We start from the raw sequence: 26,873 nt of genomic DNA on the forward strand, positions 1-26,873 counted from the left end.
CACTGTTTGTTCTCGAGTCATTGAAGTGACGCTCTGTTGTACAAGATGAAAAATTACTAAAATTACTTCTTTTTTTTTTTACTTAAATCATATGGGATCCTTTTATGGTATAAAAAAAGCTACAATACAAACACAGACTTTGGGGATTTTCTGAATTATTTGCATTTGAAGCCACACTTACGTTTATATGGATTTCGTCCAGCCCGAACTGGGGCGCTGCTATTTTCGTTTTGAACATCAAATCCTTTGAATTCAGCTCCCTGAAAGTCAAAAAGAGATTTGAATTTAACATGCGTAACTTATTTCAAGTCTACACTTTACTTGTTTGTTGTCTTTTTACATAATTTACTGTGATATAGTACACGTCACATAAATACTCTAAAGTTTGGGGTCAGTAAGATGTTTGGGATATTTTTAAAAGAAACTAATACTTTTATTTAGCAAGGGCACACTAAATTGATCAAAATTGACAGTAAAGACATGTTTAATTGCTGTTCTTTTTTTTGTTACTGTTTTACTGTATTTTTGATCAAATAAATGGAGCTTTGGTGAGCAATGAGCATAAGAGACTTCTTTCAAAAACATTTTAAAAATCTTACAGAACCCAAATTTATCAACGGTAGTGTACATGAAAACGTCAGTTAAAAAGGCCTAACAAAAAGGAAAAACAAGACATAAAAATATAAAAATTTGCATATTTTACCAAATGTTGCTGACGCTTTAAAACAGGTAGTACATATTTTTAAGAGACCACTGAACATTTATAAAGGGGTTATTATTTATAAATGTTTTGTGGCACTTTTCTGCATAAATGAGCATCATAGGATAGCCGAATGTCTTGTTTAAGATTCACCTTGTCAATAATGTACTGAATAAACAGAACACCACAACAACAAAGTAATGCCATTTCTGTGTTTGACAAAGATTTAAGGCCTTATTAGAATTAGGCCTTACAAGACTTAAAACACTGAACTGTAGAAGACAGGCTAACTCTCTTGTTTCACACTTCACAGAACACTGTTCATGCTCAAAGACAAAGAAAGAACTGAACTGAAACAACTCAACTATTCTGTTGTGTGAAACAACGCAACTGGAACAACTCTGCTGTTAACCACCCTAGTAAACTTGAAAATAACTGATTATTTATTTAGTATTAAGAAAAAGCCCTCAGGTAAAGTACTGTTTACTTATACACAATACTCTGTTATTTTAACATCTATTTGAAACATAAAAAATATGTCTTTTGATAAGTTTACAAGCAGCATGGTCAAATATATGTCTCTGCACTGACTAATATCACATCCTAAAGGCTACACAATATTACAACAGATAGCATGTTGGTAGAGAGTTATCCTGCAAACTTGTAAAATCTGCACACATTTCTTCAAGTTTACAGAAGTTGTTAACCGAAAACTGAAACCGTAAACCTCACAGAAGCTAATACACAGACAATGGCCCCGTATCTATTTATACGTATCTACGTAAGTGTCAGAGCGTCTTCAAGCCTTCAAAGTCCACAAAACTTTGACCTTGATCATCTTTTTTTTTTTCAGTTGCACCTTTCTGCTCAGGAAACACAACACAAGTAACCATAGCACATTACCATGCCAATGATACATGACGCATAGGTGAAACAAGTGCACCAGAAAAAAGCTGCATACAGGGTTCCCATGCCTCTTGACCAATGAATTCATGTGACTTTTCTCATCGTTCAAGATTACAGGATAAGGACTTTTAGAAAGAATTCATACAGAGCACTCACAAAGAGCGATTTCTGGCTAAGGCCAAACACAACTATTAAAACTACACACATTTCCATGAATTTAATAGGTGTGCAAATCACAGTTTTACAACTCCATTTCCATTATTGTGGAAACCCTGTACATAACACTGACCAGCACAGTGTCTTAACACATCAATCCACATCAAATACATCAGTTTTCAAAATTTAATAGGCCTTTATGTTGATATGATATAGCTATGCCTTTAAAAACACAACAGTTTTGTCAATTTTATCGTTCATTTAGTAGCCTTGCGCACAAGGTTATGATGATGCGACAGAAAAAAACACTTATATTGTTACAAATGTCCAGTTTTTGATAACTAGTTGTTTACTGTACAAAACCATAGTAAAAGGGCTTACAATTTAAAATCGTCACCTGGTGACACACCTAACTAAATGTACCTTAGTTATACCATAACCTGGGAAGTATTCATTTTTATTTTTAATACAATATTATACCTAAAGTCAACATATATAAAGTCTAAAATCTACCAGTATAATTATCCATAAATATTATGACTGAAATCTACATACTTTTTACAATTACAATATACATTTACATAATTTGTTGCTAATACACAGGGGAATTTGGAAACACTGACTAGGGACAGACTAATATGCATCATAATAGAAAAAGAAGATGCAAATGAAATAAGAAATAAAATAAATTCACTGGATTTTGTCTGATGTGACAAATCCCACAAAGCATAAGTAACACACAGTGAAAATTTGTGTCAGCTTTGCATTGTAAAGATACCCCCATATATATATTCATTGACTGCCATGGAATGACCTTCTAAGCATTAAAGTAACATCATTGTTCTTCACTGCAGGTGATCCAGCAGCACTGAATGCTCTTATCAGCAATCTGTCACAAGAATCAAGTCCAGTAAACTGGGTGTTGCAACTGGTGTATGGGTATGCATAGAAAGACAATATGCACGTGCAAAGAGGATCAGTTAACGCATACAGTGGTGTTTACATGCAGCACCTACAACAGTATGAAATTAAATAAACAAAAATTCAAACTGCATGATCTCTGACCCACAATCTGCTGTGAGCTACAATGCTACAGTAACTGTCCCCTCCCCCTCCGTGTTTTAATGTAACGCTATACGGCAGTCACTGCGCTCGCGCTACTTGTATTCTTATTCCTTCCTATGAAACACGGTCGCGTAAAAACAAGCTCGCACTGGTGCATTTGATTGCTACAGTAAAAACCGCCAGTTTGAGCCATGCACTCACCTCTTCGCTCCCACTCGAGCTGTACCCAGCCTCTCCCAGGCTCTTGTAGCTCGCCTCTAGCCCGATAAGGCGCAAGTGAGACTGGTCCTCGTTCAGCGCGAGCACCAGGCAGGTGGGCCTCGGGCCTCCGTTGGAGGAGATCTCGTCTAGATCTGTGCCAGAGCGGCCGAGCTGCCATCGCTTCTCCGAACGCAAACGGCTCCGCGACGACCAAGGCCGACCGGGGAAGCGACCCCGCGCCGCGCCCATACCGCCTGCGCCCACAACGGCAGCCGCGGTTGCTGATCCGCATCCCGCTGCCGCCATCATCGCATCAACAACAACACCGATAGACAGAAACTCAGGCTGCGAGAAGAGGGAAAGCGCTGATGGGAGGGGGGAGGACGCGCGCTGCACTTTGGGAAGTGTAGGCTGGGAATGAAGTGCACTTCCACAACATCTGGCAAATGTTGAATATACATTATTTCTAATATATCGTTGTTTTATTAAAAATATATATATATATTTTTTTTTGGTCAATATATACAATACAAGAATGGATGTAAGTTGATACATACAAACTTTTTTATTTATTTATTTATTTACTTATTTATTTATTATTAAACCACATAATGTATTTATAATTGTTATTTCTTATTTAATAGATAATAATTATTTCAATCAAATAAAACTGGACTTGTGGGGAAAAATATTATTTGGAATATGAATGATTCTATTGGTCAGAAGTAAGGCCTTGCTTTTAGTGTGGAAAATAATATTGTTATAGTTAATTCCATTCATTTGTTATAACAATAATAAGAGATTTTAACCATTTGAATAGACAAAATGTACAAAAAAGAGCCTCCGTGCGCATCTCCTGTGTTGAATCAGGTTAATCCTTTTCCATGCATGTATTTTTTAACATCTAGTAAAATATATATGTTTTATTGATTTCACAATCAGCACATTGTTTATGTATTATTTGCATTATTGTAATGCAAAAATAACTAACATACTATTTCAATATTAAATAATATTTAAATATAGTATTTTTAGTATTAGTATTATTAATAGGTGTTTATTTACATCATGTCAGTATTTACTGTTATTTATGCTTTTAAATATTATTGGATTGTAGTAACAATGGTTTTTACTGTAATACTGTAAAATAAATACTGTAAGAATAAAGGCAATTTAAAAATGAAGCATCTGGACACATTATAGAACAGATATTTTGTGGGGAATTGTAATGAAAATAATGGCAAATAGCTACAAAAAACAAACAAACATTGCTTTGAAGCAAAAAATAATATATATATATATTGTTTTTTGTGTGTTTTGAATCTGGGGTGAAATGCGACCTAAACGTGTTTTTTGTGACATTCGCTAGTTAAAGCTATTAGACCAAAGGGTTATACTGCATAACCCATGATTCGAATACCAGTCACGCGCTTCACGCCTGTCCTAGAAAACTCCATTAACCATCATGCAACGCCGTAGAGTGACGTCACGTCATAGTTTTCATCAGGAAGCGGAACCATAAAAGTTGTTTCCCCCCCTCGCCTTTGTTGTGTTAAACCCTCCGTTTTCTCATCTGAGCTCGGCTGTTAAGGTATCAACCCACCTTCATTAAAACAAACGATCAGTTTAAGGTTTTAGAGAAGACAGTCTGACGCATGCGATCGGTTTGTGTTTGCTCGCAGTCCAGTAATGCTGTTTTGACTGAGGTGTAGGTTAGAAAATCCACCTTATTGCTCTGATCATTTTGACTGGTTTCCAAGCAGTGTCTTAATTGTATTGATGATTAGATTTTATGACAAAGCTGTGGCGGGGGCTTAAATGCATGATGTTTCACAGTAATCCCAATTTCCCTTTAGCTAGCGATCATGTGAATCACTGTGTTATGGCAGTACTGTTTTGAATAGGCAGATGGCAGCAATGTTTCAGGAGATTGATCAGTTCACTTCGATTTCCGCGTCTGGATTTATCAACGAACTCTTTTCTTCACAGAAAGCCCACCACCATCACAACAAATCACAACTATGAATCTTGAACGGATTCCCAATGAAGAGAAGCTTCAGCTCTGCAGAAGATACTACCTAGGTAACGTTAAGCTGTGACAATGGAATATCATGACACGCTTCAATGTTTTGTGTACAAGTGTTATTGTTTCAATGTGCTCATTTTTTCCTCAGGTGGTTTTGCATTCCTCCCCTTTCTCTGGCTGGTTAATGTGATGTGGTTTTTCAAAGAGGCCTTTTTAAAACCTGCGTACACAGAACAACCACAGCTCAAATCTTGTGAGTATGTGACAATACATGTCATGAGTCACACTTTTTCACAAAACTTGTGTTTTACCGCATTACTGTGGGTGATATTCTTCCTTACAATTTTCCCCACAACCTGTTTTAAAATGTCTCTTTAAAAAAGTCTAAACTCAGATTTTAAGTCAGGAGGGAGTCTCGTTGCCATTTGATTTGCAAAAAATCCTCCAGAGGATATTCACATTGCAGAGATGCTGTTCCCTCACTGGAATTCTTGAGCCAAGTTTGTGTAAACTCCAGTGTGTTTATATGCAAGCGTCATAATACTTTTAAGGGCATATTTTGAGTCCAGGAAATACTTTGAGTTACTTGTGTTCATCTATCACTTGTGTTAAATATAATGCTATATTTAAGCAATAAGGTTTGAGAAATCATGCTGTACTGTGAATATTGTTCTGCATTATGGTGAGCATTGTTTTAAACAACTGCTACTATATAGTGAATTTATTAACTGATAAAATGGATATAAGCGTCTGCCAAATGCATAAATGTAAAAAGCACAATATTTCATTAAAACATTTTTTTTTTTTAAGCCAGCCGAGTTGCCCTTTATAGACAGTTAGATGTGTATTACACAAGGGAATAGGTGAATTACCTTATACCTTTTTTTAAAATATTGTATTTGTGCATATTTTTATATGGAACAGTTTATTTAATTTATTAGGTATAATATATAACCAAATGTACATATGTTTATTTATCATATTTGATGCATATAGTATAATATATAGGAGTGGAAAAATATCTCAATTTTATTCAGAAGTCCAAACCGAGCAAAAATATGCAATTTAGTACAGTTGCTGATATTTATATGGCTAAGATTCTGATGGCGTGTAATGTAAATCAATGAGCTCTTTCTAACAGTATAGCAGACTACTTGCATAAAATGCATATAAATATAGTTGTCACTCCTTATCTCCCAATAATATGTTTTAGTAAGATGTTTAATTTAATTGCTTAGTTTTATGATTGAAGCGGTGTAGTTTTAATTGTGAGAAGCAAAACATATAATGCGATGATTGAGAAATAAATGTTCCTCAACCTGTTGTATCATATTTGATGCTCACATTTAAACATGATGTATGAATATTCAAGTAAACTTAAGTTGCTTCAGTCCAGTATTCTTCTTGAAATATTACAAACAATATAAATGTTTACTTTACAAAAATCGATAGATTTCACAGCAAAAAGACGCGAGAACAACAACCTGAAGGTTTTTTAATCACGTTCATAATTTAGAGGCGTATCAGATATGATATAGTAGGCTTTTATAAGGTTAAATACAGTTATCCATGACTAATAGAGTGTGCTGTCCGTGACATGACTGGTGTATATGCATTTCAGTGTTTGACATCTAGGATGTAATGTATAATGCTTCTTCTTCCGCCTTCAACAGATGTAAAGAAGTCAGCTATGGGGCTTTTACTGTGGGTGGCCGTGCTGACGACGTGGATCACCATTTTCCAGCATTTCAGAGCACGGTGGGGTGAGGTGGGAGATTACCTCTCCTTCACCATTCCGCTCGGCACAGCCTGATCAGATGGCGCTGCTTTAAAATACCTCTTTCTTTTTTTTTATTCTCCTCCCATCGACATAATGCTCCTTCGCTAATTTGACCACTGTTGTCTCTGTTGTCCAATTAATAAAAAATTGTGTTTTGCACCATTTCAAATAAAATCAGAAAATTTCCTGCAGTGTCACTGTCTTTATCATGTGAAATACAGAAATATATGAAAATTAACTATTTAAATAATTTAGAAATACAATTTTTTTTAAGCTTGTAAGTTAAGAGGCAGAGTTTTACCCTTTTTTTTTTTGTCCAGTGGTGGAATATTTAGTAGCCTACATTAACAAGCAAAAAAATAAGTTAAAATTTACTTATGTGCATGCAGCATATAGGATATTCTCACTGTTAGAAACAATATGTCAAAATGGCTTTCTACCTGGTTTATGTCCTGGTGTGTGATATGATAACTCCATCTAAAACTACTTAAAGTATTTTTGTAATTGTATTATACAAATATAATTCATGATTTTATGAGAAACTACATGGAATATGTGACCCTGGACCACAAACCAGTCACATGGGTCGATTTTTTGGTTTGTTAGGATATGACAATATTTGGCCGAGATACAACTATTTGAAAATCTGGAATCTGAGGGTGCAAAAAAATCGAAACATTGAGAAAATCGCCTTTAAAGTTCTACATTTATGTTCGCGATTGTGCTGCATTCACTCACAAAAATAAATGTTTGATATATTTACGGTAGGAAATTTACAAAATATCTTCATGGAACATGATCTTTACTTAATATCCTAATGACTTTTGGCATAAAAGAAAAATCAATCAATTTGACCCATACAATGTATTGTTGGCACAAATACCCGTGCGACATGTGACTGGTTTTGTGATCCAGGGTCACATATTTGTACCTTCAAAATGTCACATGGTAAGATATCAGTGATGAAAATCTTAAGAGCAAAAATATACACTTTTCTTTATACAAACGGATATATTTTAACCTAAAAAAGTGCAACGTTGAAAAGAAAATCTATCTCTCATTTTCCATTTTTAGAGCTTGTTGTGAGTGGAAAATGAAAGCATCAAATGGCCAAGAGGGTTCTAGCAAAATCCACACGATGAACGAATTCCCTTGTTCTCTTGCTTACTAATCAACACAGCTTGCAATCATTTTAAACCCTCTGCATACCAGACTCTGTAATATCGACGCATGAAGCCTCTGTCTCATTTGTAACCCCTTACAGGCGCCTATTATGAAATTCGATCCAACTTTTGAGTGAACGCTAAGCCCCTCGTGGATCTTCTTGGGTGCTGTTTTTAGTCGCCTATAGCCAGTGCACAGACAGAAAGTTCTGCTTCTGCTACCAGCGGATGGCAACAGCAGAAGGACATGTTATCCTCAGCTCCAATGACTTGCACTCCTGCCAGTACACTGGTCATGATTTAAATCCAAGTTCCAGAAAGTACCTTTCGTAGGCCACGTGTGGTCATTAGACAGTTGATGAAGATCCATGTGAAGAAGATGTCCTTAGAAATGAGCTGTGAGTTATTCTGTTGTTGGAGGTCAGCAGTAGGACAATGTGTTTAGTGTGACATAATACTGTTAATATGAATCCACTGGACTGGACAGATTGAAAACTTTTCAACAGATGTCAAAATGTGTAGATTTTGATGCCTTTTTACTGAAAGACTTCTCCCGTAATGTATCAGGCCCAAAACGCTTTCCCATCATTAGCTCAGGACTTGTTGTGTGTTTACGTTTTAGGATTTGTATTATGTAATGGCATTCAACGTGTTACTTAATAAACAGACTAATAGCGATATGGCATCATGCATTTCTTAGGAATGCCTGCCAACCACATTTCATTAACACTAAGATAGAAAATGCCAACGACTGGCAGGCTGGCAGCGGGAGTGTCCATTCAATATGCAGAATAACTTCAATTTCAGATTCTGGAATAGAATAGAAAAGTTAAATTACTTCAATACTGCTTGAATAAAAGTAACATTATTTACTTTATAATTTCAGGTTTAATTTAATTGCAGATTAGCTTGTGTAGGTAAGGAGAAAATGACTAACAGGGTGAGGTCAGACACTTTTTTGGTAAACTGTGTTTTAAATACAAATAAATCTATGCTACCTCCACTATTAATGTTTTAAACAAATGCTTAAGGTCTCTTGTACCTTCAACTATGGTTTTTGAAGGAATATGGGTGTTTTTTTAAAGGGGTGGTTGATTATGATTTCACTTTTCTAACTTTAGTTAGTGTGTAATGTTGCTGTTTGAGCATAAACAACATCTGCAAAGTTACAACGCTCAAAGTTCAAAGCAAAGGGAGATATTTTCTTTTAAAGAAATCGCTTTTTAAGGACTACAACAAACGGCTGGTAGGGACTACACACATTCCTCCCGGGTTAGTGACATCACTAACCCTAGAATTTACATAAACCCTGCCCCCTGAACACGGTTTATAGACTATCAAGACAGAATATGCTAATCAATGACTAGAAGATAACTACACATTGTTACATTAATTCATCAACTAACATTCAGAAATGTCCTGTTGCATTCTACATGTTGTCACTTCTTGAGTCTCTCCATCATTGTCTGACCCTGGTTTGAACATAAATGGCTAAATGTCTGTGTGAGTGCAAGCTGTTGTAGCTCCGCCCTCTGTGCTGGGAGCAGCAGCTCATTTGCATTTAAAGGAACAGACACAAAACAGTGCGTTTTTCCATATCTTTTGCATATTCAAAAGCTCTTTTTTTTTTGCACATCTCTGCAAAAGAAGCTTTAATATGTTTCCTTCTCAGACGACTCTGACAAAAATGGTTATCTGCCAGAGGAATGACTACATTGCACTCACAACACCTTTCACTCTTTTTTTCAAGGGTGGATTTTGGAACACACCATGCCCTGGCCAAAAAACAAAGTCAAGGTTCCTGGCCTGTCTCCCCTCTCACCTTGTACCTAATTGCTGTGTTTTCCCAGATTTGTGACATTTTCTGTAAAACAAAACAACATTTCACATTAAGCAATGCATTATCTTTTATTTTATATGATGTCCCACTTTAGTTGAATACTACTGTCCCATTTTATCTAACACGTTAAGGTAAACTGGGTCAGTAACAAAACTTGATATTTAAAAAAAAAATAGAACGAATAAACATCATTGCATAAAATGTAATTACCAGCACCTGAGTAGTATCCACAGCCCCATGGTTTATATTTGACCAATCAAATGATGATATTCAAATTAAGTACTGTTGTTGTGACAACATTTCAAGACAACCCACCATGATCGCAATTTTTTTTAAAGAGCACTATACACCAAAAAGTTTATTTGTCCCATTTTAGCTGATGTCCCACTTTTGCTGAAGTCACCCCTAACTAACCATGGTTTTATAGATTTACCATGGATAAACATAGATAAACCATGGTATTCACAGTAAAACAAATGGTAAGCAATGTGGCACAAAACCATGGTTACTACCCCAGACAGCAACATAGTGTCCGCCAAGATCCGGCCCACATCTGGTACGCGTGGAATCCACATGTAGGCCTACCAGATGTGGCCCGGATCTGGGCCGACACAATGATGCTGTCTGCGACACTTCTACTACAATAGCCTAAAACCATTTTCGTAAGGTACACCAAGGCAAGCAGACAAAGAACAACAAAAACAATGTTAACCTGTTTTCACAAGGCTATGTCAGGTAGCTCTATAAGTTTTGAGTCAAAAGTCTAATTAGACAAATGTGTGTTATCTACAGCAGTGTTTTGTTGCTTAATTTTCGACATTTTAAAAGAATTTCAGTCAGTCAATTTCGTGTCTCCACACAACCAAATTGTGATGTAGGCTACTTGCGAAATATAAAAGTAACCTACAATAAAGTGAAAAAATAAAAATAAAAAATGAATAGGCTACTGACTGCAACCGCTGATTTTTATTTATTTATTTAGGCAGGCCTACTGAAAGTGCTTGAAAACTTTGCTGGAAATGTAAATACTCGCTCTCGTATAGAAAAAGAATGCATTGCATACTTTTTGACCCTCACGTGCTATGTCATGTGGACCAGCAGATTGCACTCTTTCCTACTTATTTATAGCGGCCACACACACACATAACGACCTTTTGACATTGAATAGTCGCACATTCAGTTTTTGAATGTCTCTCTTTGCTTAATATAAAACAGGCAAGGTGATGACAGAGAAGGGAACCATTTGAATGAAGACCATCATGTTCCACATCGAATCATTACATAATGTGGATATCATGGGAATAAGGGGAGGGGTTAAATCCTACTCCTGTCATTGGCATTCCATTAGGCTACAACATGCAGCTTTAAAACACATTTGGTGCTCCATGATTAAGTATCTCAGATCTCGACAGCACCATCAATCCACTTATTTATGGCATTTGTTTATGGCATTTGAGGAAGAACTCACGAGAAGGGGCGGCGTTTAAGCCTTTATAAACCTCCTAAGTGAGATCAAACTTGAAGAGCAAGTGCTTCCCTGCTTTCCTCTTCCAGAGTTGCGCGACAACATAGACTCCCATTATAATAACCAAGCACTCCGATTTCTCTGAAGCAGTATTAGTCTATTTGGTGGTGGTTATTTTTCCACATTCATCCCAAAAGAATGGACTTCGACTTGCCTCCTTCTCTCCCGTCGAGCGGCATCCCATGGGACAGGGTTCTCCCGCCGTTATTCCCCCGGTTGAACGGGACGATTGGACCTTACTCATGGACCCCGACTGAACTATTAATCCCGGTTTCCGAACACACCGGAGCAGCACAGGTAGAGTAATCCTGTTTCTTATAAAAATTCACCACGGAAACTATTTCCACAATAAAGTTAAATCTGTGGTGACTTGTTAGCTACAACTGTCAAAAAAACACAATAATTAATATTTCATTAAATAAATGTATAAAAGTGAATAAATTAAAGTGTTTTACAGTAACTGTAGATACATTCATTTAAAAAAAAAACAAAAAAACGCTAGTTTGCAATGACAAATATAGCCTAGGCCTACTTGTTGAAAAATTTAGTAAATTGTAAATTAACTTTTTAAATTAAGTTGATATAAAAATACATTAGATATAGAATTAGTAACAGGACAAGGGGTAATAAAAATAAAAAGCTACACTCTATAACATTTTTTAAAAAAAAGTTACTATACATTACAAGAAATGCCAAAGTTTGGATGATTTCTCTCTCTCTCTCTCTGGAGTAGAGTTAAAAATGTAAATTCACTTTCTTTTCAGGTTACCTGTGATAAGAACGGGTTTACTGTGGAAGTTGATGTGAAACACTTCAGTCCTGAGGAGCTGCTGGTTAAAGTGGTTGGAGATTATGTTGTGGTTGAGGGAAAACATGAACAAAAAAAGGTAAGATACCCAGTGTTTCTTTGTAACGCTGATGTATTAACATGCCTTTGGATTATCAGATGTTACCCCTGCAATAAAACACTCTGTACTGGACATTTGAGACATGTTTTTTTAGAGCATGATATATGTGTTTGTTCAATCCTAGGATGGTTCAGGAATGGTGACACGTCAGTTTAACCGGCGATACCGGATCCCAAATGGAGTGGACATCATGGCACTGGAATCGGCCGTGTCACCGGAAGGAATGCTAGTCATCTCAGCACCTCTGGCACAAGGAGACAATTCCAGATTGTTAAATCACACCGGACCATGATGCGCACACACACACACACACACACGTTTGGATTCTTTGCTCTCTTAACATGTTAATGCAAGGCACTTAAAGCGCTCATCATTTCGGTTTCTCACATAATGCAATGGTAAAAAGACCAAAACAGACTTGCTTCCTCTCACTCCCCCTTGTGGCAGTGGACTTCTCAAATCAACAACTCCAAACATACTTGATTCCAAGCCAACAAGAAGATTGTATCACATTTTCTTCACACTTGCCGTCGGTTTAGCACACAGCCTGCAATAGTCCGCATGTTAACCGGATCCCCTGATCCAAAAGCTCATACACAGTCAAACATACAAACCCAAATTATTTTGTTTCGCTCACTGTGGGGATTGTACATATTTTTTAAATTTAAATAATTATGTTATTTTGTTCATCTAATATTTGTGTGATGTACAGTTTGAATATAAATATAGTGTAACACTTGTTTATTTGCTAAGGTCTTTATTTAGAAATACATTCATACATGTTTGAATCCACAACATAAAACAGCATAAATAAATAGTAGCAAAAATAAACATGATAATGTGTTCGACACATATTGCATCTTTGATATATTAAACATGTGCCTCAGAGCTGCTGGATCATCATGTCAACCTCACTGGAAAATAAAACAAAAATCAAGTCACTAAAGTTGCAGTAATTCACTGATGCAGATTTGTGTAAATGTATGTCCAAACAGTGTTGGGGAAAGTTACTCTTAAAAGTAATGCGATACAATATTGAGCTACTCCCTAAGCAACTAATTGTGTTACTAAGTTACTTGTTATGCAAAGTAATGCATTACATTACTTTTGCGTTACTTTTCCTCACCTGGGCTGGGATTGCTTGTTTTTTAATTAAGAAAAAAAAAATCTATTTTGGCAAATGTAAAGGTTCTTGAAATGAATAAGCTTGAGGCTGAAGGAAATGCAAATTCACGTCCTTACAGTAGAGGGCGCGGATCAAACAACTTTTTTTGGATTGCAGAAGAATAGGACGCAGGTGGAGAAAGGTCAACACTCTCAGCAATAAAAACAAAATAATCAAACACAAATGTGATGTTTATCTACAGTCATTTTGCATACTGGATTATCGAAGGTCAGCAGCAAATACATTGGTTAATATAGTGAGATTAAATACATAAAGTATATATTTGTGTAATTGAACGTTATTGCAGGTTCTGAGTTCGTATTTCACTGTTTTGATTGATTTGGAGGAATACTGAATGTGTTTTTGTGCGAGTGAGATGAGTAAATGCTCACATTTAGTCTAGAGCTACAATATTCATCGTGTTCACACACAACTCCTCTGCACTTACTCATGATTTCTCTCAACATGAGGACAGGAGAGCTGTCAGTCAATACATGAGAAATCAAAGCAACTTGCATTACTTGTTTGAAAAAGTAACTCAGATATTCTTTTGTGAATTTAAAAGTAATGGGTTACTTTACTAGTTACTTGAAAAAAGTAATCTGATGAGGTAACTCACGTTACTTGTAACGCATTACCTACAACACTGTGTCTAACAGATAAAGCGTAGATATTCTCACCAAATTTTTTCCTTCACCCATTTCCTTTGCTCTCTGAGGACTTGCAACAAAGGATCGTCTTCAAACTCCTGCCCATCTGAGTCTGTTATGTAAGATATGTGATATCATTATAAGAGAAGAGTGAAAACATTTGTTTCTATATTTATGTACACTACCATACATAAGTTTCTGGTCAGTAAGTTTTTTTTTTAAAGAAAATTAAATTGTAAAAAAATGACAGAAAAGACTGTTACAAATAAAAATGCTGTTCTTTAAAGGGGTCATTGGATGCAAAATTCACTTTTTTTATTGTGTTTGCATATAAATGTGTCTTTGCCATGTGTGGACATAACCACCATACAATATTTTTTTTTTAATCCTCAAAAAGCCTAAATAATCTCAATAATCAAGCCTTTGGACTTTCTGAGCACTACAATGTCATATTGCTCATGCTCCGCCCACGACCACTGACGGACTGTCCCGTATTAGCATATTTTCCCCTCAGCCATTTGTATACTGTCCACCAAGGCAGTCTTGTGTCAACATCCCCCATGGAAGAGAGGGGTGGGGTGAGCAGTTGCTCATTATCATTTAAAGAGACTTGCACCGAAATGGGTCGCTGTGAACAGAGCTGTTTTTGAGGAGGTAAAAAGGGTGTTGTTTTAGGGCCCGTCCACACAGAGACGCGTTTCGCTGTATACGTATAAAAGTTTTATCGTACTGGCGTTTCGTCCACACAGATCCTGCGTTTTCGGAGACTGAAACCGCTATTTTTTGAAACCGGGTCCCAAGGTGGATAAATCTGAAAACGCCGCCCTTGCGTTTTCGTGTGTACGGCCAATCCGTACATTTTGTGAAACGATGATGTCATCACACCAAGCGTCAACTAGTCAGACACCGTTAAGTCACAGCAACTACATTTATGGTTTTTCATATTGTTCAATAAAGTTCTTGATAAAAAAAGAAAAAAAGAAAAGAAAAAAAGAAGCTACTGTGCCTAATATTATTGCTGTATACAGCGTGCAAGGTTTATGCGCATGCTTTAAGTCTTCTTCTCCGTTTTTAGTGTATGTCTGTGGCAGAATTACAGCGCCACATACTGGTCTGGCATGTATACTACATCGTTTTGAGTCGGTTTCAGTGGTTTCGTGTGTACGCAGATATTTCTTGAGATGATGCCGTGTTTACGGAATTTTTTTTTTGAACGGGGAAAAAAACATATCGGATAGGGAAAGCTCTGGCTTCGTGTGGATGTGGCCTTACACAACCATTGAGTAATTTTAACCAAAGCATGTTACAAACTTTACACGAAGACCCTAAAGAATCACACCAACTTGTGGAAAATGAGCATTCGATGATCCCTTTAAACTTTTTATCCATCAAAGAATCCTGAAAAAAACATCACGGTTCCACATATATAATAAATATTAAGTAGCAAAAACTGTTTTCGACAGTGATAATACAAAGAAATGTTTCCTGAGCATCAAATCAACATTGAAGAGTAATGGCTGATAAAAATTCAGCTTAGCCAACACAGGACTTAATTATAAAATATATTATAATAGAAAACAGATATTTTACATTGTAACAATATTTTACAGTATTACCGTTTTATTGTATGGTTGAATAAATGCAGTCTTTGTGAGCATTAGAGACATCTTTCAAAAAAAATAAAATAAAAAAAACCGTACCAACCCCAAACGTTTGACCTGTAGTGTATTTAAAAATCAGTTGTTTTATAGTCAAATAAACAGGGGGAAAATAAATAATATTAACATATTTAAAGTAAAACATTAAACAATTTGAAAAAACAAAACATTTGAATTGTACAATATTTTGTCATTTTCTGACATATATACAATGTACTAGCATTAACAAATTATGTTGTTCTAAGCACACCTAGATGGGTCAATCGTGCTATTTATAACAGGTTCAGGCTAAAACACTCAACTCTAGTCTTACGTGACCAGTTAAATACATGTTGTCATAGAGTTTTAGAGCTGTCATACCTTCTGCATCCTGCATGAGTTGATCTATGACCTCCAAGGGTTGCTGCACACCGGAACAAGAGGCAACAGGGGATTGTGGGGGTGGAGGTGGGGTAAATGTTGGGGAATCTGAAGAACTCTCAGTTTTGCACAGGGTTGGGGAATCTGTCTCTGCAAAAAGCACCTCAGAGACAACCTGTCAATGTCAAGAACAGCGTTTTACTATTTGCTAGTCTATTTCACAAGAAAATAAGAGATCACGTACAGTTACTACTGTTGACCGTATAATAAACAGGATGAGATACAGCTAGTTGGTTGAAAATATTGATTTCTCAATTTTAATCGATTCTCATTTTGATGAACTGATATGCATTCTTAAATCCCAAGAATCAATCTTTTAGTCTTCTGCTGTTTTCAGTTGATGCGTGACCAAACGTTCACTAAACATTATTTGTAGCGCACCTCCCACCCAATAATCACAATAAGCTTTGTGCTTTGATACTTTTGATATGAAACAAAATCTCTGCTTTCGAATTCTGTCAAGTTTATTACAAAATTCAAACAATAAATCTTTAATGTGGCGTGACAGATTTTTACCTCAGGAAAGATAGAATAATACTCTTGAGAGGAGCATTGTTAAATACAGACACTATTACACATACTTAATATTTTTACTTGATCTGTTCTTCAATATTTAAATCATGTTTGAATAAATCTGTCATGAAAACAAGTTTTATTGCCACCCACCGAGTAAATATATTTCTAAAAATGAAGAAAAAAATCATTAAAAAGTTAAAAAACTGCATTGTGCAATTTGTTTTCCTTGAGAAAAACGTAATGCAACTGATAAATATCTAAATGAATCGATATGGAAATGAATTGAATGGAGAATGTGAATCAAATCGAGACTTGAATTTAATCTTAATTCAAAATGAACAATCTTCAAATCTTATCTTCAAAAATGTTTAATGTGTCATAAAACAAACACACAAACCTTTCCTAGAGCATTGTGTATAGGTGAAGGTGGTGGTGCTTGATTTCCAGGCAGTCTTCCTCGTGTCGACCTTTGACCCTCTTCCTGCCACCTGTTTTTCACACTCGGCTCCTCCGGCTTGCGACTGACCCCTTCGTGACCCCTAGAATTTCTAGCCCTCATTGGAATGCTGCCTCGCTCACCACTATGTCTAGAAATGTAAGAAAGTAATTAGGAAATGTTTAATATTAAACATTAATAGTACAATTACTAGTACAGTTATTAAACACTTGCCATGTTATGCCTGGTTTGGTCACAGTCTGTTAAGGACAATTATGTAAAACATCTAAAGTACCGTTCAGATTTTTTCTTTTGGTTTGAAGGTTTCTTCTCACGTCTCTCGTTTTCAGTCTGTCTTTTGACTGCCGGCCACCGGTCCTCTGTGCTGTCAGAAGTCTGAGGAGATGGAGAAGAGGACCTCTTCGATCTGCCGTGCTTTTCTGTGGTTTCTGGGATGCTGACTTGTGTTCTGATTTGATTGTGATGCTGTGGTTGGGCAGAAGGGGTTTCAAGATTCTTTTTGACAGTCTTCCTGGAGCGCTGGGGAAGGGGTTTGGGTTGAATATTGGGGTCTGGTTGCTCCCGGGTGACATCAGGCTGAAGTCTGGAGATGCTGGGGCTTGAAATGGGGAGAGCAGACTCAGGGACTGGAGGTTCGAGGCTAGCGAAGGTGACCGGAGTGAATGAGAGATTTGCTCTCTGATGAGGCGTGCTGTCTAAAGTGCTATGTTGTACCTTCTGAAAGCAAACAGAAGAAAAATGTATTCATTAAAAAAGTTTGCAGGAAGTAAAAGTGAAAATCTAACTCTGGTGTGTCACAGGTTCTATTTGGGTCCCATTTAGGAGGAAAAACAATGTTAAATGCAATTTATACAATGCAACTAACCATATATAATCATGCATTTATGACAGCAAAATAAGTAATCAACCTTTAAAACAATTCCCATGTTATTTAAAAAAAGAAAAGTGAAAAAAATATTAATGCATCATATCATACAAAAAATGTCCCAAAAAATATTAAGTTAAAATGGCACTTTATATCATATTATATTATAGGAAACTGCAATATAAAGAACTGCAAAAACCAAAACTGTTTTAATCATATGACTTTTTGGTACATATTAATAAAAAATAAAGTAACCCTAATGTGCACTGAGGCATCAGGCATTCACCTGGTTTGTTACTATAGTGTGTGATAGAGGTATATGGAGAAGAGAATTGTGGGAAGGGGCCTCCTGACTCCATCGTCTGGCCTGTTCCATCTTCCTCCTTAGACGCCACTGAAACAGGATGTCATCTTCACGACGGACACCTGACCCCTCAGAACCAACTGCTGGTGGAAAAGACATTCCCTCACACAAACTGGGCTCTAAAACTACTTTAAGAGACAGAAACAAACAAACAAAAATATCTAATGCAATTTTATTATTCTAATACAGTATAAATATCTTGCAGGCCAAAATGGCAATTATACCCTTTCAGTTTGTTTTTTAGTTAACTGAGCATGTGTTTTTGAAATCGGCAACACAAAGATGTTCTGAAAAGGATAGATAGTGTGCGGCATGTTACATGACATATACTAAATGTGTTGATGTTTTTTTTGTGTGTTACACCTGTTACTTACTGTTGATTGAGCCCGTTAAGGTGGACATGACTGGTCTTCGGACCGGCTCATCAGTGCTCACGGGGGAGGAGAAATCGGAGCAACCCAAACCCTCAGAGCTGATAGGCACCCAGCCACTGCTGAGAGAATGCTCGCTAAAAACACAAGAATTAAATGTCTAAACTAGTCATTTGGACTTTGATTTGGTCAATTGCCATCACGATACATTACCAACCAAATATAAACATCTTTATTCACATCTGCTTTCCATGAGCAAATGGGCTATACTTGGTGTTTTTCAAGAGTTCAGTTTAGCTTTTTAAGAGAAACACTCGGACTGCAAATACATTACCAACCAAACAAAAACATATTCTTTCCACGAGTGTTGTCACAAGTCGCTGTCTCACTAATATACCCGATGATTTAGAGTTAATTACGTAAATGCAATTTACTATTGTGTAAAAAAAAAATTAACAGAAAGCTTTTTGTGTCTGGTTGTTATGTTGTAATGCTAAATTGAATGGTAGAATTGTGTGTATTAAGACCTGCCAGGACCTGATGTGAGATCCACCAATCAGAGAGGTTTCCCGAATCTCAGCAGATTTTTTGATTGGATAAAATTAATGGTGAATATCTCGTGTTTTTCCGTGGGTGCTCGGCCATTCACGGAATTGGCACCTGTGACTGATATTATGACAATATATGTTCAAAAGAATACAATTTATTTGAAATAGAAATCTTGTAATTATAAATGTCTTTATTGTCACTTGTCTTTCTACAGAGCTGCTTTATAGATGAATTAAACTTATTTCATAATTTGACGATCTTTACACAGTTATTGAACAGAACTAAATCAACACTGAACTGACCTCAGCTAAACAATGACATTATTTTCTTTTTAGAGCTGCTTTACAGCAGAATTGAATCATTATTTTCACAGCAAAGCTGCTTTGGAACAATATATATTGTATTAAGCGCTATATAAATAAAGGTGCCTTGACTTTTGAACAATGTAATGCATGCTTGCTAAATAAAAATAATACAGCTCACTTGATTGTGAAACTACTGTATTGACTTCCACACAGAACATTCAGTCCAGGAAACTGAACATGTTGGTGGTCATTAATCGCTTGTGAAATGACATTTCCCCCCTTGAGTGAATGAGTGTGTGTTTACAGTATGTGTGGCGGGGGTCTTACTTACCTTCTTTGCAGTAAACGGTTGGCCCGCTCCTGTAGCTGCAGTATCTCTGGTTCTTCTTGGTCACAGTGCGATGACTCAGATAATGACTGGTAGCACATTTGTGGTGGAGATTACAAGAATAAATCACTTTTTAAAATATATTAAAATAGAAAATAGGTACAGTCAAAAAGGCTGCATTTATTTGATCCAAAATACAGTAAAACTGTAATATTGTGAAATATTACAATTTGAAATAACTTTCTATTTTAATATATTTTAAAATGTAGGCTGATGAATACAATGATGTCTGGACAGAATTTTGTGGTGGAGATCAATGAGATTATCAAAAACTCTAATACTGTCACCAGTAAAAACAGTCACTAAGGCACCACCGACTACTGACATTTAAGGACAGCCTGGGATAGTTTCCATCAGGCATGTAAATCATTGCTGAGGACAAGACCACGAGTGGCGGCCTGCAACTCAAAACAGGGAATGTGTGCCAATGGTTGCGTAACAACTCTCTGTTGTGTCCACTTCTAAACAGTTCTAAGAACTACTCTCCCCCAAACTCGGTTTTGCCGTTTGCGTTCGCACTGGCCAAGTGGCCATAGGAACTAGTAGGAGGGGTAAGGGAGTGACGCAAGCACGGTGACTTTTATATTGACGGACCTTTATTTTGGCGGTGCTGAGAACGCCAGAGCAAACAATGCTCGCATTCTCTGTGTTTATTAGTTAGCGATCTGTCTAACAGTACTGTTTAATATGATATTAGATAGAACTGTTATAGAAAGTAGACAGTATATGAAAAAAGGTTATTAGCCTATGCCGTGTGGTTGATGTCCAGTGTTGCTAGCTGGGCAGATAAATTAATCATGTTTGGCTTCATGGTCCCCTCAAAGTTGCGTTGGATTTTCTCTTCAACATAAAGGTTTAGAGACCCATCTATCACTGTTTTCCATGTTTGTATTAGTTTATGGAGTAAATATATAGGCTATAATCTGTGTGTTTACATATAGCTGTTTTAAAAATGGCGGGTGCTGGTGTTCCGCGTGCGTTCGGTCAATCAGCGTACACTAACGTCACGGATAGTTCCTATAGTGCTGGTTTAGACCCTACTCTGAAGTAGGACCTAAATTAGTTCCTCCAAATGGAGTTCCTAGAACTAAAATCGTTCCTAGTTCCTGCGGTGAGAACACGCCGACATCCGGGTACTTTAGCCAATAGTTCTAGGAACTGTGAAAAGGTTCCTCCGGTCGGAAAGCGGCTATTCTAGAGTCCTTTCCATAAATGCAACATGCAAGTTAAACAAATCATTACAATACCGTTCCTGCCAATCTGTGCAATTTTGTTTTGTATGTATTTATATTATATATATATATATATATATATATATACACACACACACACATATATACACATATATACATACATATACACACACAGACAAAGTACACTTGTTTCAAATGTTTGGGATCGGTTGGATTTTAAAAAAAAGTATCTTATGCTCACCAAGGCTGTATTTATGTGATTTTAAAAAAACAGTAAAAACAGTAATATTGTGAAATATCATTACAATTTAAAATAACTGTTCAAAAGAACAGCATTTATTTGAAATAGAAATCTTTTGTAACATTATAAATGTCTTTACTGTCACTTTTGATCAATTTTAATGGATCTTTGCTGAATAAAAGTATTGATTTCTTAAGAAAAAGAAAAAAAGAAAGAAAAGAAAACAAGTAATAAAAACTCGTTGAGTGTTTTAGCGCAATTTTCTGACCTCATGGGATCACAACACTAAGAGATAGTAAATCTTTTCCTGGATTTTTTTTGTGCGTTCCCGAGATTAGACCTTCCTTAACATAATGCCGAAAACCCGAAGTCTCTAGGTGGTCTGGTTGAGGAGTAGATAGAAGTGCAAGATTGGTGCGCACAGACAGAACAGAAATCATGAGTTAACAATCGCAATTTTGTCCGGTGGAAAATTGCGCTAAAAACTCACTGACCCCAAGCTTTTTACAGTACACATATGTGACCCTGGATCACAAAACCAGTCACAAGTCGCACAGGTATATTTGTGGCAATAGCCAACAATACATTGTATGGTTCAAAATTATAAATTTTTCTTTTATGCCAAAAATCATTAGGCTATTAAGTAAAGATCATGTTCATGTGAAGATGAAGATATTTTGTAAATTTCCTACTGCAAATATAGAAAACATTTATTTTTGTGAGTGAATGCAGCACATTCGTGAACATAAATGAACACCTTTAAAGGCGATTTTCTCAATGTTTAGATTTTTTTGCACCCTCAGATTCCAGATTTTCAAATACGGTAGTTGTATCTCGGCCAAATAGTTTTGTATTATCAACAAACCATACATCAATGGAAAGCTTATTTATTCAGCTTTCAGATGAGGTATAAATCTCAATTTCAAAAAATGTACCCATGTGACTGGTTTTGTGGTCCAGGGTCACATATATCCCTGCTCTAAATGAAGAACCGCCATGGAGGGAGATTTCCCAGCTACCACCACTAGATGGCAACAATCATCCACCGCACTTCGTAACCACATCTGGCAACATGAGGAAATATCCTAGTTTTCTTCTCACATACATCATAAACACAATTCAACCGCAATGGCAACATATATAAGACCTACATCAATATAATCAATATAACAAACTGTAAATTGTTTAGCATTCTCTCTCTTTAACATGCGGTCAAAATGACTTCAGCTCTTTCAGGCAAATCAGTTGTTCAAATTTATGCAAAACCTACCAGCATACTGAGGTCAAGCATGTGTCTAGCTGGAGACAGTGTGGTTTCATCATGCAGTGGCTTTGAGATTGGGCTCTGGGAGCTGGTAGGGCCATCGTTCATGAGGTCAAGTGGATCTAAACACAGGATATACACACACACACAAAGGAAAAGTATGATGTGTGATCTCAAATACTTTATTTTATCAATAAAAAAAATAAAACAAACAAACAAACAAACAGATGTATTATTCGAAGTAGTATAGGCCTGTATTAATCAACTGGGTCAGCACACCTCTGATATGTTTTTCTGATGTTTGCGTTGGTGTTGAAGTGGATAGAGGGGATGTGGACATCCACCAAAACGGCTGATCATCTCTTCCCTCTGTTGCCTGAAGCTGTCTTTCCTCGCGACTCTGTGGCCTTCCAAAGCGGAAGCGTTCAATGTACCTTGAAGGATTTAATCGCAAGAAGGATGTCACATAACGAACAAGCAACAATATATTCTTAAATGTAAACAAAAGGGTGTATTAAATGTCCCGGACCTGCTCATCTGAGAATTAATGTGTCACCAGACTCACCACGTGGCAACGTTACTCTATAACACCAGTTTTCCTTTATTAAGGAAAGCTACTGTTGACATTTCAATTGCATGGTTTACTACATACAAAATGGTGTGTGAAATTAAATAGTGACACTGAATTATCTTACCAGTGCTGATGCCACTCTTGAAATGAGCTAATGATAAATAAAATGCAGCTCATATCTTGCTTTCATTGATGTGAACATGAATTAAAGTTTCAATTAATATTAGATTTGCAGAGATGCAGTTATGTTGCCATGTGTAAGTGGAACACTTTTAACAAAACGGATAGTAAAGAAGTCATGTGAAAAAACACAGGTGTAAAATCTGTTCTTCAAAAATCTACTTTAAGCCTGAAAACAAAGATGACAAATCTAAAACAAATTTCATGAGAAATATTACAATTTCTGTGTTATGGCGCTTTTCGGTATAAAAAAATATATATTTCGCTTTTCGGTTTTTTTTGAGCCGCATGGTACGGCTCGGCTCGCTTTAGCTCGGTTTGCTTTTCCACTGCAGTTTAGTACCGCTTCAAAGTGGGTGGGATTATAGACTGATCTAAGCGATGTTGGGTGACGTCACTTCTGGTTGACGTTCAAAGTATTGTCAAACAAAACGTAGGCTAGCTCGACCCTCTGTCCTCCTCATCCCGTCCCCTCCCCCTCCCTTCCGTGCTTCCTGAAACAGTCATGAATGCCAGACTGGACTTACCCACCTAAAAAACGTGTGACATCGCTTAGAGCACCTTTAAAGTTGCTGAAAAACTTTTGCAGTGAAAAAGCACCACTATATAAACAATCTCGATTAATCGATTTGACAGCACTAGTTTATTTAAAATCAATGGTAATATTGCCAATAGAGATGTCTCTTACTTTGCAAGAACTGAGGGTTCCTTTGCCCCCGTTGTCACTGGTGAAACCATGTTTCTCATGCCTTGCATCTGAGCTTCAGAGCAAGGAGAAGCGTCAGTGTCGTCTGTGGAGCAACTCGGGTCAGTAGAAGGCCAAGACTCTGAGAAGTTCAGCTGGCGTTTATTAGACGAAGGAGGGCAGAGCAGGACACTACGTGATCTTTCATGGAGAACCTGGTCTTCCGTCCTCAACGGTGATATCTGAGAAGGAGGATCTGGAAGACTGGGTGGATCAGCAAACCGGACAGGACTCAAGGCCTGCAATGTGCAATGCAAAAAAAGACAACATCACCATGTGCTTTTGACAGTTAAAGCCATGTTTTTCTAATCTCAGCACTTGCAGTTAGCAGTTATCATTGCATTGAGATACCAATCACTTGTTGAAGTCACTATGAAATCAAAATGGACAATTCTTTTTTTATGGAATATTTGCAGTCTATTTTTTTTTATGAAAGTGCCCCCATAATCTTTAATCAAAATAACTTCCCCTCCCTCTTGCAGTGACATTCTTTTCTCTGATAATGTGTTTACTGCTGCAAGGGCGGGACAATCTGTCACTCACGAGATCGACCAATAGCAAACCACAACCATCCCACCATCCAATTCCCAATGGACAAAATCAAGTCCTGCCCTACATTTTTTCTTGTTTGAGAAGCCGCCGCACTGATGCACGTTACTAGTGGTGGGAAGTTTGGATCATTGTACTGACTTTTATCACAATTAATTAATCTTTTTTCCAAGTCATTTTATTCATTTCAGCAGAATGAACAAAATGGTCAAATACCCCCAACACATCTACTTACTAGTTAATCACATTTTGAATAAGAAAAAAACTATAATACAACCAAGGCCAAATAATAAGAAACAGGAAACGATTTGTTCACTGCTTATCTGGGTTATCAGGCTATGAAGTCTGTTAGTTTACGACACTACCCGATCCGAGTCGTTCGTTCTTTTGTCACATCACATCCCCATAAACTGAAGCTATGTAGTCGGTACCAGAAACAGAAATGATTAGTTCACCTCTTGAGTCTTCGGGTTTGAAGACCCTGTCGTTCATTCTTTTGTCAAGTTACTGTATGTTGTTATTATATGTAGGTATCTTTGCTTTATCAAAGTGATTTTACCCATCACACTAATAAAGTTTAAAGCATGTCCCAACTCTTTACCACATTCAATGCTATGGAAAAGAACCATCATGACAGAAATTCACAAATTTATGAACTGTAAGAAATAAAAAAGCTACAATTTGAGACCAGAAGCGCATCTATTACAGTTATACGAGAAAGACACGTAACTGTAAGAGTTAAAAAAAACTGACCACGTGCTTGTTTGTAAGGAAGTTTGGAAATTATTAACTAATTTCTGTATTATGACGCTGTCACGTCGTGTGACAAAAGAATGAATGACTCAGATCCTAAGACTCGAGAGGTGAACTAATAATTTCTCTTTCCAGCACAGACAGCATAGCCTCTATGGGACTGTCACGGGATGAACGACCGACTTGGACCCAAACCCGAAGACTCAGGAGGTGGACTAATCATTTCTGTTTCCTGTACAAAACCTATAAGATGTTGTGCATGCGCGGTCAACACCAAATGAACAAATCACTCTCTGAGACAACTCATAGTTCTGAAGTCATATTAAAGATTCATTCAAAACGAACGAATCGTTCATAATCGACCCATCACTACACGTCACAACAGGGAAAAAAAGACTGTCGCAACTTTCGTTTCATGATGACTTAAAGTTCAGATGAGGACTCTTTTGAATAGAAATCAAGTTTACCATTTACTGAATAGTGCACAGTATATAGAACATACTGCCTACTATTAAAAAAAAAAAAATAGTATGTGAACCACAAGTCACTATGCAATGGTTTCAAGCAGTACTACTCTACCATAGTCATTTTTGTACTTTAAAACGAATTTTGTTTCAAATTCAAAATGCACATGCTGTGTACATTATAGCCTACAGATAGTAGTATGCTATTCCAAACATTTGTCTGCCTCTACAACCATTGAAAGCGTCACAAAATACTTAAAGAAACATAAAACAAAGTGTAATGCAAAGTCACTTCTCTAACCAGCCTTCTTTGTTGCTTTGGGATTTTTCTGGATCTAGATGGGCTGTAGTGGCTCCTGGACAAAGGAGGGTCTGGAGGAAATGGATTCTGTCTTGTAAAAAGAGCTCCACTGCAAATAAAAGTGAGAAAGTGTTTAAATCAACCTGATGTAATCCAGTTTAACTTAATCTGATACTCTGACAGCATTTGACATCCAACCCACCTTGATCTCATAGCTTTCATGCAAACCTGTTCTACTCAATAAAAACAAAAGACGCAAGTGGAGTTTCATCATGTAGGATCCATGAATATCTAAATGAAGACACAATTAAGTGAAACTGCATTATGATTCGAAAAACAGTGTTTATGTTGCACGAGCGTGGACTGTATCTTAACCGTCGCGTGAGTAATTACGTTACTAGGGGATAATTAAACGGTCATTTAGCACAGTATTTGTTAAGATATACGCCATTTTAAATCTTAAAAACAACACAAATCCGAATATAAACACAATCTTATTGCAAATTTGTTGTATAGTCTGATATTTCTTCAAGAAAGTATCTCCGCTTACTTTTCGAATTATGTGACCGTGTTGTATCCTGGGATATGCAGTCCGAACACTGTTGTTTACATTGTTGTCGAAAACAGCTGACCA

The 26,873-nt window shown here is 36.7% G+C and overlaps 4 protein-coding genes across 8 annotated transcripts in view; 2 read left to right on the forward strand and 2 right to left on the reverse strand.

Annotated features, from left to right (window-relative positions):
- The window catches only part of kmt2bb (lysine (K)-specific methyltransferase 2Bb), a 36,461-nt gene extending 33,044 nt beyond the window's left edge, over positions 1–3,417 (reverse strand). The window contains exons 1-2 of the mRNA XM_084126591.1: positions 3,029–3,417; positions 182–260 (exon numbers count right to left, since the gene is read on the reverse strand). Coding sequence (XP_083982717.1) covers positions 182–260; positions 3,029–3,337 — 388 coding nt within the window. The 5' untranslated portion in view covers positions 3,338–3,417. The remainder of the gene's footprint in view (positions 1–181; positions 261–3,028) is intronic.
- A 1,071-nt stretch (positions 3,418–4,488) lies between these two features.
- Positions 4,489–7,020, forward strand: psenen (presenilin enhancer, gamma-secretase subunit). Its single transcript, XM_084127033.1, has 4 exons — positions 4,489–4,619; positions 5,018–5,110; positions 5,203–5,307; positions 6,728–7,020. The coding sequence occupies exons 2-4, from the start codon at positions 5,050–5,052 to the stop codon at positions 6,865–6,867; spliced, it is 306 nt and encodes a 101-aa protein (XP_083983159.1). The 5' UTR covers positions 4,489–4,619; positions 5,018–5,049; the 3' UTR covers positions 6,868–7,020.
- Positions 7,021–11,169: 4,149 nt separating this feature from the next.
- Positions 11,170–13,009, forward strand: hspb6 (heat shock protein, alpha-crystallin-related, b6). Its single transcript, XM_084125869.1, has 3 exons — positions 11,170–11,659; positions 12,127–12,249; positions 12,395–13,009. The coding sequence occupies exons 1-3, from the start codon at positions 11,501–11,503 to the stop codon at positions 12,560–12,562; spliced, it is 450 nt and encodes a 149-aa protein (XP_083981995.1). The 5' UTR covers positions 11,170–11,500; the 3' UTR covers positions 12,563–13,009.
- proser3 (proline and serine rich 3) lies at positions 12,497–26,852 on the reverse strand. Of its 5 annotated transcripts, none has more exons than XM_084125867.1 (14): positions 26,790–26,852; positions 26,442–26,530; positions 26,240–26,348; positions 24,116–24,411; positions 22,956–23,110; positions 22,683–22,798; positions 19,922–20,007; positions 18,740–18,873; positions 18,288–18,445; positions 17,411–17,853; positions 17,077–17,266; positions 16,104–16,278; positions 14,116–14,197; positions 12,497–13,184 (listed from the first exon to the last, which is right to left on the reverse strand). In XM_084125867.1, exons 2-14 carry the CDS (start codon positions 26,459–26,461, stop codon positions 13,154–13,156), a joined length of 1,995 nt encoding a protein of 664 aa, XP_083981993.1. In that variant the 5' UTR covers positions 26,462–26,530; positions 26,790–26,852; the 3' UTR covers positions 12,497–13,153. The 5 variants fall into 5 exon arrangements, with proteins under 5 accessions (XP_083981993.1, XP_083981992.1, XP_083981991.1 ...); XM_084125866.1 differs by having other exon boundaries at positions 18,288–18,448; positions 26,790–26,835; XM_084125865.1 differs by having other exon boundaries at positions 18,288–18,490; positions 26,790–26,835.
- Between the last annotated feature and the right edge of the window lie 21 nt (positions 26,853–26,873).

Source organism: Abramis brama, assembly GCF_963993115.1.
Source record: "Abramis brama genome assembly, chromosome: 10".
NCBI classification, from domain to species: Eukaryota; Metazoa; Chordata; class Actinopteri; order Cypriniformes; family Leuciscidae; genus Abramis; species Abramis brama.